The sequence below is a fragment of the Lycorma delicatula genome, chromosome 1 (assembly GCF_047948215.1).
Source record: "Lycorma delicatula isolate Av1 chromosome 1, ASM4794821v1, whole genome shotgun sequence".
NCBI lineage: Eukaryota > Metazoa > Arthropoda > Insecta > Hemiptera > Fulgoridae > Lycorma > Lycorma delicatula.
In genome coordinates, this window is record NC_134455.1 from 102,515,473 (window position 1) to 102,533,210 (window position 17,738).

At 30.5% G+C, this 17,738-nt stretch overlaps 1 protein-coding gene across 1 annotated transcript in view; it reads right to left on the minus strand.

Moving 5' to 3' along the window:
* Positions 1 to 17,738, minus strand: part of LOC142320528 (ciliary microtubule inner protein 2B-like) — a 171,356-nt gene that overhangs the window by 19,382 nt on the left and 134,236 nt on the right. The window contains exon 2 of the mRNA XM_075358418.1: positions 7,603 to 7,678. Within this exon, the coding sequence (XP_075214533.1) occupies positions 7,603 to 7,678 (76 nt within the window). The remainder of the gene's footprint in view (positions 1 to 7,602; positions 7,679 to 17,738) is intronic.

Consider the following 17,738-nt stretch of genomic DNA (forward strand, 5'->3'; position numbering starts at 1 on the left):
ACAAGTCTAGTAACGTAATCTGGCAACTTGCCAAGTTTACACATCTGATATTCAATAGTGAAAATGAATTTATCCCTCTAACATCTGGAAAGCTAAGGCAGCCTGCTGTACCTTGGTGGGACGAAGACTGCAGTAGTGTACTATGGGGTAGTCTCAGGGTTTTACGTAATGTCAATCGAAGGCCTATGACAGAATTACTCTGCTCCTTGCAAAATGCAAGAGCTGTGTGCTGTCGAGTGTTTCGGTGTGCTAAACTTGTGAAAATCGTATCCCTGAATTATGTGAATACCCTTTCTTGAACAACTCTATCATCTGTTGTATGGAGAAAAGTTCAGTTCATGTGTGGCTCTGCGACAATCACCACAGCCGATTGAACTGGAAAGCAATACATTTATGTCAGTTTCCCTTACCCTTACATCGTCATATTGTCCTGATTTTATTAGGAATAAGTTGCAGAAAAAAATTTCCTTTTTCTTTTGATGAACTAAGTGACTCTTGAATAATTCCTGCGACACTTCCCCTAGGACTGATAATATCCGGCTCAGTATGTTATTTAGCTCCCCTCCCCGATAATACATTAAGATATCTTTTTCTATTTATAATAAAATATTTCTGACCAAGTTTTTTCAATTTCTTGGTCAGAAGCATTAGTGATTCACAACAAACCTGGTAAAGATAAATCGTGCCCCTCAAGTTATCCTATCTCCTTAACCAGTACCCTGTGCAAGTTGATGGAACAAATGGTAAACCGTTGTCTAGTGAAGTACCTTGAGAGAAATGCCTAATTGCCCCTGAACAGTGCAGTTTCCACCAAAGGAGATTATCTATCGATCATGTAGTTACTCAGGAATCTGATATTCAAAATGATTTCCTACTTCGCCAACACCTGATTGCTGTATTTTCGATATACAAAAGGTGTATGACACAGGTTGGAGAAGAGAAATTCTAAATACACTGCATGAATGAGGTATAAAAGGTATAAAATACATCCTGTATTTATCAAGGGTTACCTCAGTAGTCGGTCCTTTCGAGTCCGAGTTGGAACGACTGTATCCGAATGTTTTACAATAAAAAAATTTGTGTCCAAGTGTTAGCATATTTGCAATAGCCATAAATATTATAATAAACTGTGTGCAAAAACCTGTTACGTGTTATCTCTTTGTAAATAATTTCTCAATTTACTCTGCATGTAAATTGAGAATGGTACTGCTGAGAGAATGGTACAAACACAATAACCCGTTTAAAATCGTGGTGTAAAAAGACTGAATTCACTTTTTGCCCCAGAGAAAATGAAATGCATCTGCTTTACCTGCTTAGGGATCATGTTGACCCTCAACTCTTTTTACATGGTGAACAAGTTGAACCATCAGATGTGCATGGAGATGTGCGTGCTTAGTTTTTTACCAACGGCTAAAGTGGATAACACACTTAAAGAAATTGAAGGCAAAATGTCTAAATATGCTAGACATGCTGAGAGTTCTATCCAATACTCGTGGGGAGCTGAAGGTTTATATATGTTGTGCTTCTACTGAGCTCTGATCTGTTCTTGCTAGGATTGTGTCTGCATGGCTTATTCGTCCACATGGGCCACCACTCTAAAGATGTTCATTACAGTCCATCATTCATTTATCCGTCTTGCTACAGGTGCATTTTGTTATGCTCCAGGATAAATCTATTAGTTGGCAGTGATGAGCCATCTCTTTGAAATAGACGAAACCAAATAATATGCTGCTATGTAGCTCACATTAAAAAGCAACCAAATCATTCTACCTTTGATGTGGGATTCTCCAACCAGCATTTTAACTGATATGAGGAATGGCCATCACCTGCTCTGCTAGGTATCAGAGCTCAGCGCCTTTTTTAGCTCTAAAAATTCAGTTACTTTCAGTTCTTACTTTCAGTTAGTTCAGTTGCTCAATGTTATTATGTTATTTTGTGAGAAAAGTTTTTAAATATAGGAAATAGTGTGAATCCTGATGCTATAGTTTTATACCGACAGCTCTAGACACCATAATTCAGTTGGTTGAGCTTTTGTGGTTGCCAACAAAAGTTACATATTTGGCTTCCCAGCATCGCCAGTGATTTTGTTGCCAAGCTGTGTACTATTAACAAGGCCTTAAATATACTTAACCCAACATACCGTCATGTACGTGTCTGTTCAGATTCCATAAGTTCCTTGCAGGCGATTTGTGACATATACTCCAGACACCCTGTTATCTGTAAAATACAGTCTGTTATCTCTGAAATGACTCTGTGTAATTCAAGTGTGAGTTTCTACTGGATCTCCAGCCATATTGGAATTTTAGACAATAAGCTCACTGATATAATATAATATATATGATATAATATAAGCTCAATGAGCTCACTGATATTGTTTAAAAAGAGGCTTGTTTGCAGCTTCCTTTCACTAGACATGTTGTTTCTGATGATGTCTGTTTTCTGAAGAAGGTGGTTCGTTATGAGTGGCAAAGTGAATGGAATGCTATCATCGACAAGAAACTTCGTCCAATTAAGAACACTGTGTCACCATGGAGCTCCTCATGTAGAAATAACCATTGAGAGGAGGTTATTATTTGCCATTTGCAAATAGGCAAATGGTCTGATTATGACTCAGACCAATCCACTTGTTTGTGTTTGCTGGGACTGCCAACTGACAGTACACTACATACTTATGGAGTATATCTGTTATGCAGCATTACGTTAGAATTTTAGATTATGTGCTAACATTTATAATATTTTAAGGAACAGTATGATGATGTTATCCAATCTCTTGTTGTTTCTTAAGGCCCTGCATCTTATATTCACATATTTGATTATTCCTATAAATTGTTTCATCATTTATACCATTTATGCGCATTTTAATTGTTGGCTTTAAATATTTTATATTGCTGTTGTGTAAATTTAAGTTTGATATTGTTTGGCGAAATTGGTTATTGTAGTAATATTGTGTATGGGTACTGATAACAATACTTCATTTTGCGCCCAGGAAAAAAGTTTATTTGAAAGACGTTATATGTTTTGCAATTTTATTTTAAGATCACCCTGATCCTCACAATAGGTAATACACTAAATTACAGTTTTTAGCAGTGGTCTTACCCAGACTCAAAAAATAATCAAGACCATCTCTGCTGATCCAGCGATCAGGGAATCTATTGTTGAATGCAACCATTATTGAAGTGGGAGAAGTGGTCTTGTTTCCTGGCCAACAAAAACCCTGATCTGGTTCTTTTATTTTTATTTTCTATAAATATATTAAAAACACAATCTAAAAAGAATATATTTATGATTTGCAACATTCGTAAGGAAAAGAGAGAAAGAGTGAAAGCTTGATTTATAGCTGTTGTAATGTCTGATCTGATTGCTTGCACTTGGTTGGAGATAGAGCAATATTTAGGTGTTTGCTGACATACAAGGAGCACTCACATAAAACATATTAATGTACACAATAACTTTCAGTTTTTCTGTACACTTAAATTAAATGTATTAAATTTAATGAAATGCTTTATTATTTATTCTTGAAACCATATATATATATATATATATGATTTGTATAGATATGAAACTTTTTTCAATAATTAATCCAATTTATCAACTTGAAGCTTATGTTAATTAAAGTAAAGTATTAGTGTTAATTGAAGTGTTATGTTAATTAAAGTATTTATTATTTTTATTCTAAAGTAAATAAGCAATGGAGATATTAAAATGTGTGATTATTGTTTAAATTTTTATAGAAGATTAGACCAGAAACTTTTTATTTTTACATTTAAATCCATAAAGAAGGTCATCAGAACAATATTCATGTCTGGTGTTTTCTTTACTACCTACTATTCATAACTGCCATTGAATAGATCCCTAAACTGCCAACGTAATTATATCAATATAATTGTAAATGAGAGTGTAAGATGTATAAATTATTTTAAGATTTCAAGGATAAAGTATTATTGGAGTTACATACACAATATTTTATTATTACTCAGTACTTACATAAGTTTATAGGTTTATAGGTTATAAGTTTCATTTTTAAAAAAAAGTAATAAAAACTTGCATATATTGTAATATTAACCAATGCAATGTTAATATTAAAGTAATATTAACAAAAAAAAGCTAAACAAAGAACCAGAAACCAACAAGGCAATACAGTTGCCTTAAAAGATTAAAAGAAAAACACAGATAGTTTGTAGATGGTCTTGTTTAATTTTTATTCTGCTTTTATTTTTTTATATGGAAAAATTAAACTGAAATGATTCAAAATAGCTAGGAAATTAATATAGATAACTGCAAAACTACTGTGAGAAATTAATTCTTGAACAATTTCTTGTCAAAATCAATATTACATTATCTAGATATTATCACTAATTTTCTTTCTGTGTATTTCTTTTGATAGATTATTTTCTTAAAAATTCATCTCCAACTCAGTAAATCTGATATGGATACTTTCAAATGTAAATCAAATTTTTTTCTAAATTGTTTGTTATTGACTAAAGAGTAAATAAAATAAAACTTATAATAATAAACAAAGGAGGCTTTATAGTCACTGTGTCTTGAGAAATCAAGAGAAAAGCCAATAATATTCAAGTTAATTATTAATTATAACAAATTCTATGCATTTCAAAATATTTAAAAAAAATTAAAAATACATCATCATGACAGACATGCTCTTAGGACTGCTTTCAATCTGCCTGTGGCTTATAAACAATAAACTATACTTATTACTTTTTTTTTTGAGGGCAAAAATGCTTTTGTGTTATCACTGCCTGGAATATAAGCTTTTATAAAGAATTAAAAATAAGCATAATATAATAAAACAAAATAAAAATATATAAAATTCAACAAAAAATAAAACTTTACAAACTCCGAGAGGGGGGTGTAAAGGGCCCCTCTCGGATAACAGAAAGACTAAGAACTAAAATAAAAACTATAACTAAACAAAAAACTATAACTAATATACAAAACTATATATAATATAAAATTAAAATATTAAATGTGAAATAAAACTTAAAACTAACATCATTAAAAATTTATATCTAATGTCACTAAGAACTTATAACTAATATCACAGTTGGAATTTAAAAATATGACAAAAACTATTTAAAATAAAAATAAAACAAAAAACAGTATAAAATTTGCATAAATATAGAATTTTACAATACCCGAGAGGGGTGTAAAGGGCCCCTTCTTGGATAATAAAAAAAAAACAAACATACAAACATAAAAATAAAAAATAAAACAGACATACTAAAAACTTTACCAAAAACAAAAACTATATGCCACAATATAAAATTTTAGATACAAGACCAGCATGATGCAAAAACAGAAACATCCGGTTTAAAACTTTGTCATCATTGCTCAAAAATTGACGGATATTTCTGGGCAATTAAATTTACCATGCAAAGCCGCATAACATATGCAATCCACAAGTATGTGGTGTACATTCATGCGGCAATTGCATTGTGTGCATAGTGGTGCATGTCCTGCTGACATCAGGCACTCGTATGTGACTCTGGTATGTCCTAATCGTTATCGACAGAGGACCACTTCCTCATGATGAATTTTTCTGCATGAGAAGTCCCAAGACAGGATGTGTTGGGAGTCCCAACACAGAATCTTTAATGTGTCGGAGTTTGTTATCAATGGTGGCCGTCCAATCACCCTGCCACTTTGCTCGAAGAAACTTTTGCATAATTAATAAAGTCAGAAGTAGCAACACGAGTGGTGAAGGGAGGTTGATTACAAGCCTCTTTAACAGCAGAATCCACACTTTCATTACCTGGGATTCCCATGTGGCTAGGAATTCAACAGAAAGCCACTGTGTGTGTTGTGATGATTCAACTCAGCGATTGCGTTATAGATTTCAGTGACCAACGGATGTCTAGAGTTAAAATCTTGTAAAGGTTGGAGTGTACTGTACGAGTCACTACAAATAAGGATATGATGGTATTTTGGGTTAACGATATTCAATGTCTTATTAATAGCATACAGTTCAGCAATAAATATACCTGTAATATTAGGCAGACTAAACATGTAGATTCTGCTATTAAGAATAAATGCGCTTCTAACGGTTTCATTCTGTTTTGAACCATCTGTGTGTACTATTGCGTCTGGGTTTATTTTGGAAAGAATATGGCAAAACATTTGCTGAAAAACGATAGATGGTGTTGATTGTTTCTTGTATGTGGTAAGATCAAGAATAAAATTTATAAGGTTGATTCTCCACAGAGATATGAACAGTAATACGTTGGAAATATAGAAGGTATGTCCACATTTAAAAGCTGTAGTAACCGCTGGGTACGTTCACCCATAGGTGCAGTATCATGTGGATGGTCTTCGTATCTTTGTAAACTGGGATTTACAAGAACTGTGGTAAAAGCCAGGTGATTCGGTTGCCCTTTAAGATGGGCAAAGTAAGATATCCTTATAACTGGTAATATCCTTAGCTTGTTGTTAAATGTAAAGAACTTATAACAAACAACCTTTTTCGTACTTGATTCAAGAAGTCACACGTTCATAAAAAATTATTTTAATATATTGTTACAAAAAAAAAAATGTATACACTGCCTCAGAAAACTCTACATATTGATTAATGGTAAAAAAGAGACCTTTTTAAGAAGAGTTTCTTCTGTATTCTTCACTACAACTATCTAAAATAAACCTATGCAAAAGAGAACAACTTGTCATTTATTTGAATTGAACAAATTTTTATTTTTTTATTTTTGTAGTGCTGGTTTTTAACAATAATAAAGTACCAAATTATAGTGCATAGCAAGTTTAATTTTCATGTTTACATTTCATTCCTGTTCATTAAACATGACTTCGGCTACAACAATTTTTCCTTACTTAACAACCTTATTTTTCAAGATGTTACTTCATGAGATTTTACATTTATGATAAAAGAATCAGATCATAAAGAGGTTAATACACTTTAATAATTTTTTCCAGAGCTAAATTATTCATACCTATTAGAAATAGAAATATTATTTTCTCATATAATCAGACACTTGCTTCTGGTAGAAAAAATGAGTAAGAAACTTCATTAAAATCACTTTTTTGATTCTTCAAGAGGTTTGAACCTAAATCTAGTTAAACCCACGAGGTATGAAGAAAAAATAACTGCCTAAATTCAAAGATGCTCTGATTATGTTAAGCATTTAAATTTCAATATTTATTAAATTACACCAGTTTTTTTTTTGTTTGGTGCTGATTCTTTATGAAATTGCTTATACTGAGTGAATTTAAAAAGATTAGTTATACATTGTAGAACTAAAACTGGGTTTGTCATATAGCTGCATTTGCTTTTTTATCACCATATTATTATCACAAGTTATCATAACTTCATGAAGCTTTTCTGCTTTATAAATTTCAGGAATATCTGCTGCAAGCAAGTTTTGTAGAACGTCCATGTTAACATGTTATTTCTTTCCTTTGTAAGATAAGAATAAAGAGTATAAAATAAAAAGCGATGGCAATACTATTAACAAAGGTACTACTCCTGGAGAGAATTTCTTTTAACTCCCCATTTTTATTATATTGAAAGTAAAAAATGTACTGCACTAGTTTAGCAATTAAAAGGAGGGTTCCAGTTTGGTATAGAACTGCCTCACTTACTTGTAATATCTCCTTTGTATTTGCACCATAACGTTTACCAAATCTGAACTTCAAAGTAGGGCAATGACCAGTGTACCTGAAAAAAAAATTAATACTTTATAGTAGAGAAAACTGCAATCATTTTTTTTTTATATTGAATTTTTGTTGTGTAGACATTACTTAATTGAGATAGATCATTTCCATATTGACTCTTTCCGTATCAATTTTTATTAGCTGATTACTGTTTTGTAGTTTTAAGTATTGATAATCATTCTGAAACTATCCTGGAATTATATGAGTGTTGAAGGTACCAAAAAAGAGATTTTTGGCTGCAGCTTTCAGGATCAATTTACATTTTTCTAATAATTAAGAATGATGTACAAATTTTAGAAATATTTCTGTTTTTTAAAGTTTATGTAAACTACTGTAAATAAAGTTTTTCAAGGAAAAGTTTAATAATAATTCTTTTTTATATTTAATTTTATTTAAACTTTACTATAAATGTATAAATTATGTTTTTGAACACATTTTTAATGAAGAAGATCAAAGCCTAAAAAATGTCAGACCTCATCAGGAATTGAACCCTAGAAAATTTACTTAACATATACCAGCCAAATGGTCTTATAGAAGATGAGACCATCTATTAAATATGCACAAAAAATAGATTTTGTTAAAGGTAAACAAAAATAAAAATTGGCAATTAATTCACTGAAAAACTTTAATATTTTTTAATGCAGAAAGAATTTATTCAGAATATAATAAATATTTTCATCTTTCAGTGAGGATAGGATGGTACATTCTGTTTAATAATTATAAATAACATTTTGGATAGTTTCAATCAAAATCTTAAAGTACACTCGTGTGTATATATATATATATATATATATATATATATTTGAGTGTGTGTGTGTGTGTGTGTGTATATTTTTTAAAATCTAATTATTTGAAATATAATAATGAGTTTACATATCTACGAAATCTACTTAAATTTTTAACAAAGGGATAAAAATTTGTTTCCTAATCAATATTAGACGTCATTTTATGCATTATATACAAGAAAAAAATGACTCCAAGCATTTATGATTCCTTCGACATGTTCATCTAAATTCGTTAAAAAAAAACATACTGTCTGAACGAGGCGGTGTGTTAATATTAGCCAGTCTTAAGAGTATTCGAAGAATCCGGTGCTGTGTATGTATTGTGTGAAAATTTAGATATTACTTTGCTACCATCTTTGTAGTAAAAATCAGTATTTGGTTCACGATAAAAATATGTACTGTTGGCAGGGATACGTTCAATGAGTGGGTTTTTGCCGATTGCGAGGTACGGATTTTTACAGAACAGATCTTTCTACTCACATGATATAGATTTTACATTTAAAAATTTGTTTACATTCGTCATTTAAAAACTAACTTCACGGTTGTTTGACATAGAGGACCAATCCTGATAGTTTGACCAATCTACACAGATTGGTTATTTTTTAAAAATATTGCTTTATATTCAGTTCATTTTCGAATTTAATTAATCTAAAACAAAAAATTAAGTTATGCTTAATTTCAATAAATGATACGTAAACTAAATCGTAACGGGTTTTTTTTATATATTCGCTAAAAGTTTTATTAAATAAAACAAATATTTTAAGTTTTCTCTCTTTTCCTTATAAAATAATGTTTGCAGAAGAGAAAGAACAGAGAATAATATACATGACAAATTAACTGGTAGACTGATCAAAGTACGATGTGATGATTTTATATATATATATATTATATATTACACATACACACACACACACACACACACACACACACACACACACACACTAATGACTCACTTAGTCCCCATCATATTAAATCTGTTTGCATTGTGTGTACATCTAGTGTAAACGAAATAATACAAATTACATCTACTTAATGCATATAGCGAAAATTTGAATCCAACATACAATAAAAACACTTAATATTTGAACAAATTGGTTTTTATTTTATTTCTGATATAATTAGATCATCATCATCATTTCTTACTTCCAATATCCTTTCGGCGTGATTTTTGGATACAATTATGTTAAACATATTAATATAAGAACATAAGAATTTTTTTTTTTAAGAACTTATTTCAAAGAAATTATATTATTTCAATTTTGATTTTGACATCATCTAGTAAATGATTAAAGAGTACAAAATTACCTTGAAATGCGCTTATTATTATTATTAGGTAAATAGGTATATAAATCAGAAGAAAATAAATTACTTCTTTAATCTCTTATCCTGATCCAGGATATCCCAGATCGGGGCCGTCAACAATACGTCTGCACCTTTTCCTATACATATATATATATATATATATATATATACAATTTTATTAAATAAGTTTCTATTGTAATTAACAAAAATAACCCTTGAGCACTTCAAAATATCAATACCCAGCTATTACTTATTAAAAATACCAATTTTCATAAAAAGATTTTTTAATTCATAGATTCAACGTCAGTTAATAAAATACTACAATAAATAACGTATTACCATCACTTTACGTAAAAATTGATAGTTATCGATTATTCTTTTGATCAAAACAGGCGTTCCACCTAAAAAAAGGACCAACTATTGTTTCGCGGTCTTCTTACGCTTTTTTATGCAGACGGTAAAACATTACTGCTTTATGAACTCTATATTCGTAGATTCTCTCAATATTTTTGTGATTAACTCTTTTGACTGTGTTATTAAGTGTGTTCGAAATCGAGTTAATTCGCTATTAATACGACCGATCTTTTCTTGTTCAACCTTTAACAGACCGAAGGAACTTCGACTATTTATTTTTAAATTATTTGTACATATATAAAAAAATCTTATATGGACACCACATGACTTCCTTGTACGCCTATTAAATTTCATATAAACATTTTATTAAAATGAAAGGTACATAAAATTTTATTTCATTAATAACTTCTGATATTTTTTTTATTGTATTGAATTATTATGTATTGTAAAACAAAATTTACAATGAGAGATAAATATTTATTAATAAATCAAAATATTCAAATTAAAAAAAGATTTGAACTGGTGCGCTTTCCCCTTCTAAGATCCAAATATTTCATTAATTAAAATTTCATTTGGCTATAACTCTGGAACCAATGAAAAGAAGTGCCACTTCTGACATATCGTTGAAAAGCTCTCAATGAAAGCTTATTACTGCAGTTAAGAAAAAGTCATGGTAGATTTTAGAGCGAGGTTGGACTGTATGTTCATAGGTGATGAATGAAGACAACGCCTTGTTGCTTGATGAATAATGATTCAATGAATTTTCGTCTTGAAAGTTAATGAAATGAATTGTAACATAACGTATAACTTGACATATAAAAATAAAAAATAGAAAATTAAATAAAACATTAAAGCTAACGTTCATCAGAACAAAGAGTGGAGTCCATCCGGACTAAGAGTATAACGCGACCGCCTTGGATCAGATTCGAGCGCCGAATGCTAGTACGAGCGGAACTTGCGGTGAGCGCTAGCACCCAGTAGATCGCAGCACCGGACGGCTCAACGTGGAACGGAACAAGTCTAAAATCGAAATTTTTTTGGATTTTGGGCTTTTTTGGACACTTTTGATCCAGTTGATTGCAGTCAAAAGGGGGGGTGCACAAGTAGATGATACAACAGTCCTAAATCCAAAATTTCAGCATCCTACGGCTGATCGTTTTTGAGTTATGCGAGATACATACGTATGTAGAGACGTCACGCCGAAAGTAGTCAAAATGGCTTCAGGGATGGTGAAAATGGATATTTCCGTTGAATTCTGAAAACCGAAATTTTTCGCCATCACAATAATTCCTTTACTTCGTACAAGGAAGTAAAAATATCTACTTTACATGTAAAAATTTTACAATAGAATAAATTAAAAGTTTTTCTTCCTTCAATTAACATAAAATTATTAACAAAATTGATAAAACATATATACAATCAACCATTTACAAGCAAACCATTTATATATATATATATATATATATAAATGCATTTAAATTTTTTTTTTTTTTTTTTTTTTTTTTTTTTATGATTAAGTTTGAAACCTTCATGGTAACACGAAATAAAGATTTCCGTATGAAAAATGCCGTTAATCGAAAAATAAACTTAACTATAACTCTTTTTTTGTCTTTCATTAGTGATATCACTACCTAAAGTGATTAAATTAAGGTTAGTAAATAATAATGCGTGTATCTGGCTAATAATAAATATTTTAAATTACAATCATTCAAATGTTTTTTAACTAATTCTTTTACTAAAATAATAAAAAAAGAAGTAACGTTTTTAATTTGTTACACCACTGTACGAGTATACCGACTGGGTGCTGATTTGATTTGAACGATTTTAATCTATACACTGTTAAAATTGTTGTAGTTCGAAAAGTGAACGATAAAAATTTTAATGTTTAACAGATCTACTGCGGTTCTTTAGAGGTGTTCTAATAGCTACAAAACAACAACAATTTATCTTAATTAGTTTGGGATAAGCTAGAACGGATGAAACCCCACCTGCCTCAACGTCGGTTGCTGGTACCGAAGCGCACGGCACGCGAATGCACACGCACGAGCTGTAGCGTTGGCAGCTTATCGACTTTACCTGAACCTACTTTCCGACGTAGTAAAAACAGAAATTGTTCTATTTCCATAAATAGGCTACAAGTTAGTAATGTAGTTTTTTTTTACAGCGGAAAATGCGTTCTACGGAGAGCCAAACAACTTTTTTACTAATAAATCACAAAACTTCTTTACTTATGTAACTTACGCTTTCTTCGGCAACGTTTTCATGTCGAATGAATCCGAAGAAAATAGTAATGAATAAAAGAAAACCTCAACTCGATGCATTTTTTTTAATGCATCTAGTTGAGATTTAAAGTAAGTACTACTTTATACTGAAAATTAAAGCGGACGAAAGAAAAAATAGAATACTGTTTTTTTCCACAGGAAACTTAATTATACACAACTATTTTATTCGTATTTAAATTTGATTTATTAATGTGTAAAATTTTAAATATCTTTTTTAATAAAGCAGATATCTGTGAAATAAATAAACATTGTATTACAAAATTAAGTCTGTAAAATCAGGTTCGCTCTTCTTCCAGGCGATCCAGGTGAGAAGAAATGTAGCCCATCAGGGATAGCTGTTTATGCTATTATCACTCATCTAATGTCACATGTTCTGGAGGCTGGTATGGGAAATTCTTCGCAGTGTGGAACTAGTCTCAATGAAAATTGCAAGTTGGATACCATTGTATTTTTTTTGATTTTGACGTAATCCCTTTAATGTTTGTTAAGCAGAAATAACAGTCAGAAGAGTGATGTTTGGGTTCCCTCCAAATCATAGGGATGGCAAATGGCATGTGACGTGTGCCATTTTTCCAGGCAATGAAAAGCCAAGAACTCGATAAACAACAGATGTGTGGGGCCCAGGTCCTTGTTAGGTCCCCGACTTTACACCCAAAATAAATTTCATAACACTTTTTAGTTTTTTTTTTAGGTTTCGCCTTTGGAACTTAAGCGTCACTCAACCACATACATAACAAAAATTGTAAGTATGATTTAAACAAACTCCAGAGATTTTTTAACTAACGACTAATTAAAAGCAATAAAGTTGTAAATATGTAATACACAATTCAGAAACACAAAGCACTCACAATGATGTGTTTACTGGTTCACTACTATCTCACAACTGGCATCGTTCTGATGAATGTGTGCTACACTAGATCACGTTTGTACATATCTATACACGTCTGAACCTGCACAACAGTAGCAGCGCTACCCTTTGAGTTAGCTCATTTGGCTCTATCATATTTACAATGCTGTAGGAGCATTTACTTGACAATGGACTAATGGACGAAAAAACATTTTAAAATATTTAAAAAAAGTAAAATAACAAAAGAAATTGTGAGTGATCGAGAAATTCCGAATATATATTTAAAGCAGGATAAAAAACGGCATTAAATACACCCACTGGTACTCGTGAGACAAAAATATGTTGACCAGCGTTATCAGTCAATTCAGTTTAAATGACTATACAATTTTCTTTAAATCATGCAAGTTAACGTTAATAGTGATTCTACTTTAAAATGAATTAACATAAATAGTTTTTATGTGATTTAACTCATACGTAAAAAAATCTCTTAGCAAAATAAAAAGAAAATTGCCTTTTTGATCCTGACAAAAAAGCACAAACCACAAAAAAGACGATTGAAATCCCAATTTATTTCTTTGCTTGTTATTATGAAATTTTTTCATACTCGCAAGTTATATTAAAAAGAAGACCGAATTTAGTTTATACTTATATTACAATTTGTACGTAGGCTATCCCAAACAGAAAGTTTTATATTATAAATATTTTTACCTTCCAAAACCTGCGTAAAAGACTTACGTTTTTTGTTTTTTTTGTAACAAAAGTAATAAATTAAAAACTAAGCTTAGGAGGAGAAAATTTGTAGTTGTAACTATTAACATTCACAAGTGATTATTACTTAATCATACAGATCGTAGAGAACTTTTTCTAAATATTGACTAAAGTATCAGAAAAAAACTAGGTCAAAGTAATAAAAGAGCGAGTGGAAGGGTGGACTCATCTGTATCTAAAAAATTTACAACAGGTTACATTGTCTACCGTTATATTATTCGTAGATGGCTCGATGACTTTCCAGATTAATTGCTCATTGAACACTTTTAGGTGTATTCAGAACAGTATTTGAACGATGTAAGAATTTCGATGGGAATAATGAAGACAGGAAACATTGTAGTATGTATTAAAGGAGGTCAAAAGGCGATTATTTTACACTTCATCATCGATTCAAGGTCTACTCGACCGATACAGTTTTTATTATATAATTCTGGATTTCATATTCGTTCAAAAGTATATGGAAGATAAGATTTATAAATGACTTGATTGAACAACAGTGAGTGTAATTTATAGTATTTAGCGGTTGGAAAGAAGTGGAATTAAATTAAACAAAAACGAGTACCGCTACTATTAACGTCAAGTAAATTTGAATTTTCATAGATAGCTTGTGGTTATTCTATATGCAGTGGAGGAAGGCAGTTCTAATTCCTGCCAGGGAAGTTAAAAATAATAAACGATTGTTTTAGAGAAATATTTCGTGTTACAATACACCTTTTAAAACTTTACATTTCAGAAATTTTGCTATATTTTTCAATTTATTTATTTTTTGTTAAATAAATTATTATTATTATTTATTAATTTTATTATTAAATTATTATTAATTTATAAACTATTATTTTTTATTAAATAAATAACAATAATAATTTGACAGAAATCCAAAAAGTTAAAAAATTTAATTAATCGCCAACCACAAAAAAATATGAACATTAATAAAAAATTAATGTATTCGTATTTACATAAATATTATTCATTAAAAGTAAAAAAAAATCATATAGGGTTAAGCATTAAAAAAAATTAAGGAATTAAATAATAAAAAATGAAACTAATGATAACGTCTAGCATGGATTACTTATTTAAAATTAGGACGTAGACAGCTAATAAAAGAAGTGGATATCATTTTCTGGTTATTTTTCTTCCTAACAGTATCTTCAAAATTTTTAACAAAACAAAAAATTATTAAGTTATATAAAGAGTATAAAGTAATAGATATATGATATATTCAACAAGTTAAATCTACTCGTTCATAACAAACAAAACAGATCAACGTAATTTAACTTATGTACTTAACTTTCTGTTAATGACAGTTTTTAAACGAAGTGACGTACACTTTAATTAAAAACTGACGTTATGTATTTGTTTAAAATTTTACGCATACAATATAAAAATAAGATGATAAAACATTAAAATGAAAAAAAAAAACATGAGTAAATAATAAAAGATATAATAGATAAATAAATAAAATAATACCGTAAAATAAAATAATTTTTAAGACTTTTCTCTCGATATCAAAATCCTGAATATTTTACAACACTACTGGAAACACGGTTAAGAAACGCGGGTTTTTTTTTAGTCTGCCCACTTGGTTTAATTGGGGTTTTTTGCGTTTTATTAGATCCAAAAAAGAACCCATTTTGGGTTTTATTCAGCACTGAAATTTTGCTTTAATTTAGTTTAAGTAATTTCATGAATATTCAGTTCACACAAATGTCTGAAGTACTTTATGAAAAATAAATTTCTTGAAAACTTGTGGTATATATTGTTAGCCTGCTAAAATGAGTATACAGAGTGACTTTAAGATTGATTAAGGGCCAAATGCTCAATATTTGTTCATATTTTGAAAATTCATAACTTGATTCAGAGTCAAATTCCAAATTTGAAATTTTTACTATAGTCTATGTTATATACTCGTAGATGATGTATATAGTATTTGGAAAAACTAGATTTTCATCCCAAGCCCCATTAGAGATATCAAGAATCAAACTTTCAAAAAATTAAAAATTTTAATTTTCCAAAATTCATAAAAAAAAAGGTAACACTTGTTCTTAAGCTACGGTGACTATAACTCACCGAATTGGTCTAGTGGTAAACTAGTCATCGCAAATCAGCTGATTTCAAAGTCGAGAGTTCAAAGATTCAAATCCTAGTAAAGGCAGTTACTTTTATACGGATTTGAATACTAGATCATGGATACCGGTGTTCTTTGGTGGTTGGGTTTCAATTAACCACAAATCTCAGGAACGGTCGACGTAAGACTATACAAGACTACACTTCATTTACATATCATCCTCACTCACCCTCTAAAGTAATACCTTACGGTGGTTCTCGAGGCTAAACAGAAAAAGAGAGAGAACTATGATGACTATGATAACATACGTAATAATAATGAAAATATCAGCTTTGATATTTCACCCCTTCATTGCAAATTTAAGCTCTAAAAAGTGGATTTGTCAAATTTGAATTGTAGATTTTGGTAGTCATTTTCACTTATTAGACTTATTAAGACTTTTAATATAAAGTACCCAAATTAAAGAGGAATTTTATAAAAAATGGTTTAAGAATAAAAAACCTAACAAAAATTTACTTGCATTATAAATTTAAAGCTAAATTTTAAAGCAAAGATCAAACTTTTACATCATAGACAAAGAGTAAATATGTGAACAAAAATACAAGCAAACTTAAATTTATTAATCAGTCTAATAAAGAATCTATAGAATAAATCAATGTAAAGAAATTTTTATTATGTTATGTATATACAATTTATATTATCTTGAAATGTTTTTAACACTATCCAAGCACTAATCCAGTTCAAAGATATTAAAGTTTATGCTAATGTCTGCAAAGCAGAAATTATCACTCACTGCTACACAAAAATGGTAGACTGAAAAATTAACAAGCAATATTGGAATAAATGTAAAAAAAGAACTGTTTTGGACTGTCAATTTATATGGGAAGAACATAAAGCAACACAATAAATTAAAAATAGTGAAGCAGCCAAAAATATTCTGGTTGGATCACTTCATATGGATTGACTTTTTTGTAAACAGCCTTCTTTCTTGTCCTGCGAGTTCTGCATCCATTGAAAGAATACTCTCCATTTATGGGCTTATATGATTTAATATACATTATATGGTTTATGGGCATAAAAACAATCTAGGAAAGGAAAAAGCCAAGAAATTAATGAAAGTGTAGAAATATCTTCTTATGAAAAAAAGATAAATTTTCGTTATTTATGTTCCCAGCAAAGTTTCAACACAGATGTTTCAGTAAGTTGTATGGAAAGGACTTCATTTTTAAAGTTACTAGTTTTAATTTTTAAAGGCACTACGAGTCAGACTCGCGTGCCGAGATCGAGCTCAGGGCTACACAAGCATGTAGGGTATTGCGGTTGTGGAGTCTTCATCATAAGATGGTCTTCAGCACTGAGAAGACCACTATGATGTTCTTAAACGGCCGACTCGCTGCAACCCGTCATCCGCGGGTTGTGATGGGCGGCCTTTCGATTAGGTATGTGACAGTTCAGAAGTATCTGGGTGTTATCCTTGATGAGAGGCTTCTCTTCAAGGAGCACCTCCAGTTTGTGGCGAAGAGGGCTATAGATGCCTTCTTCGGCGTCCGTAGGGTGATCCATCCCGATTGGGGGTTGAATTACCGTACCATGCGTATTCTTTATAAAGGCGTTTGTGAGGCCATATTGTTGTACGCTGCGCCCGTCTGGGCTCATCGTTT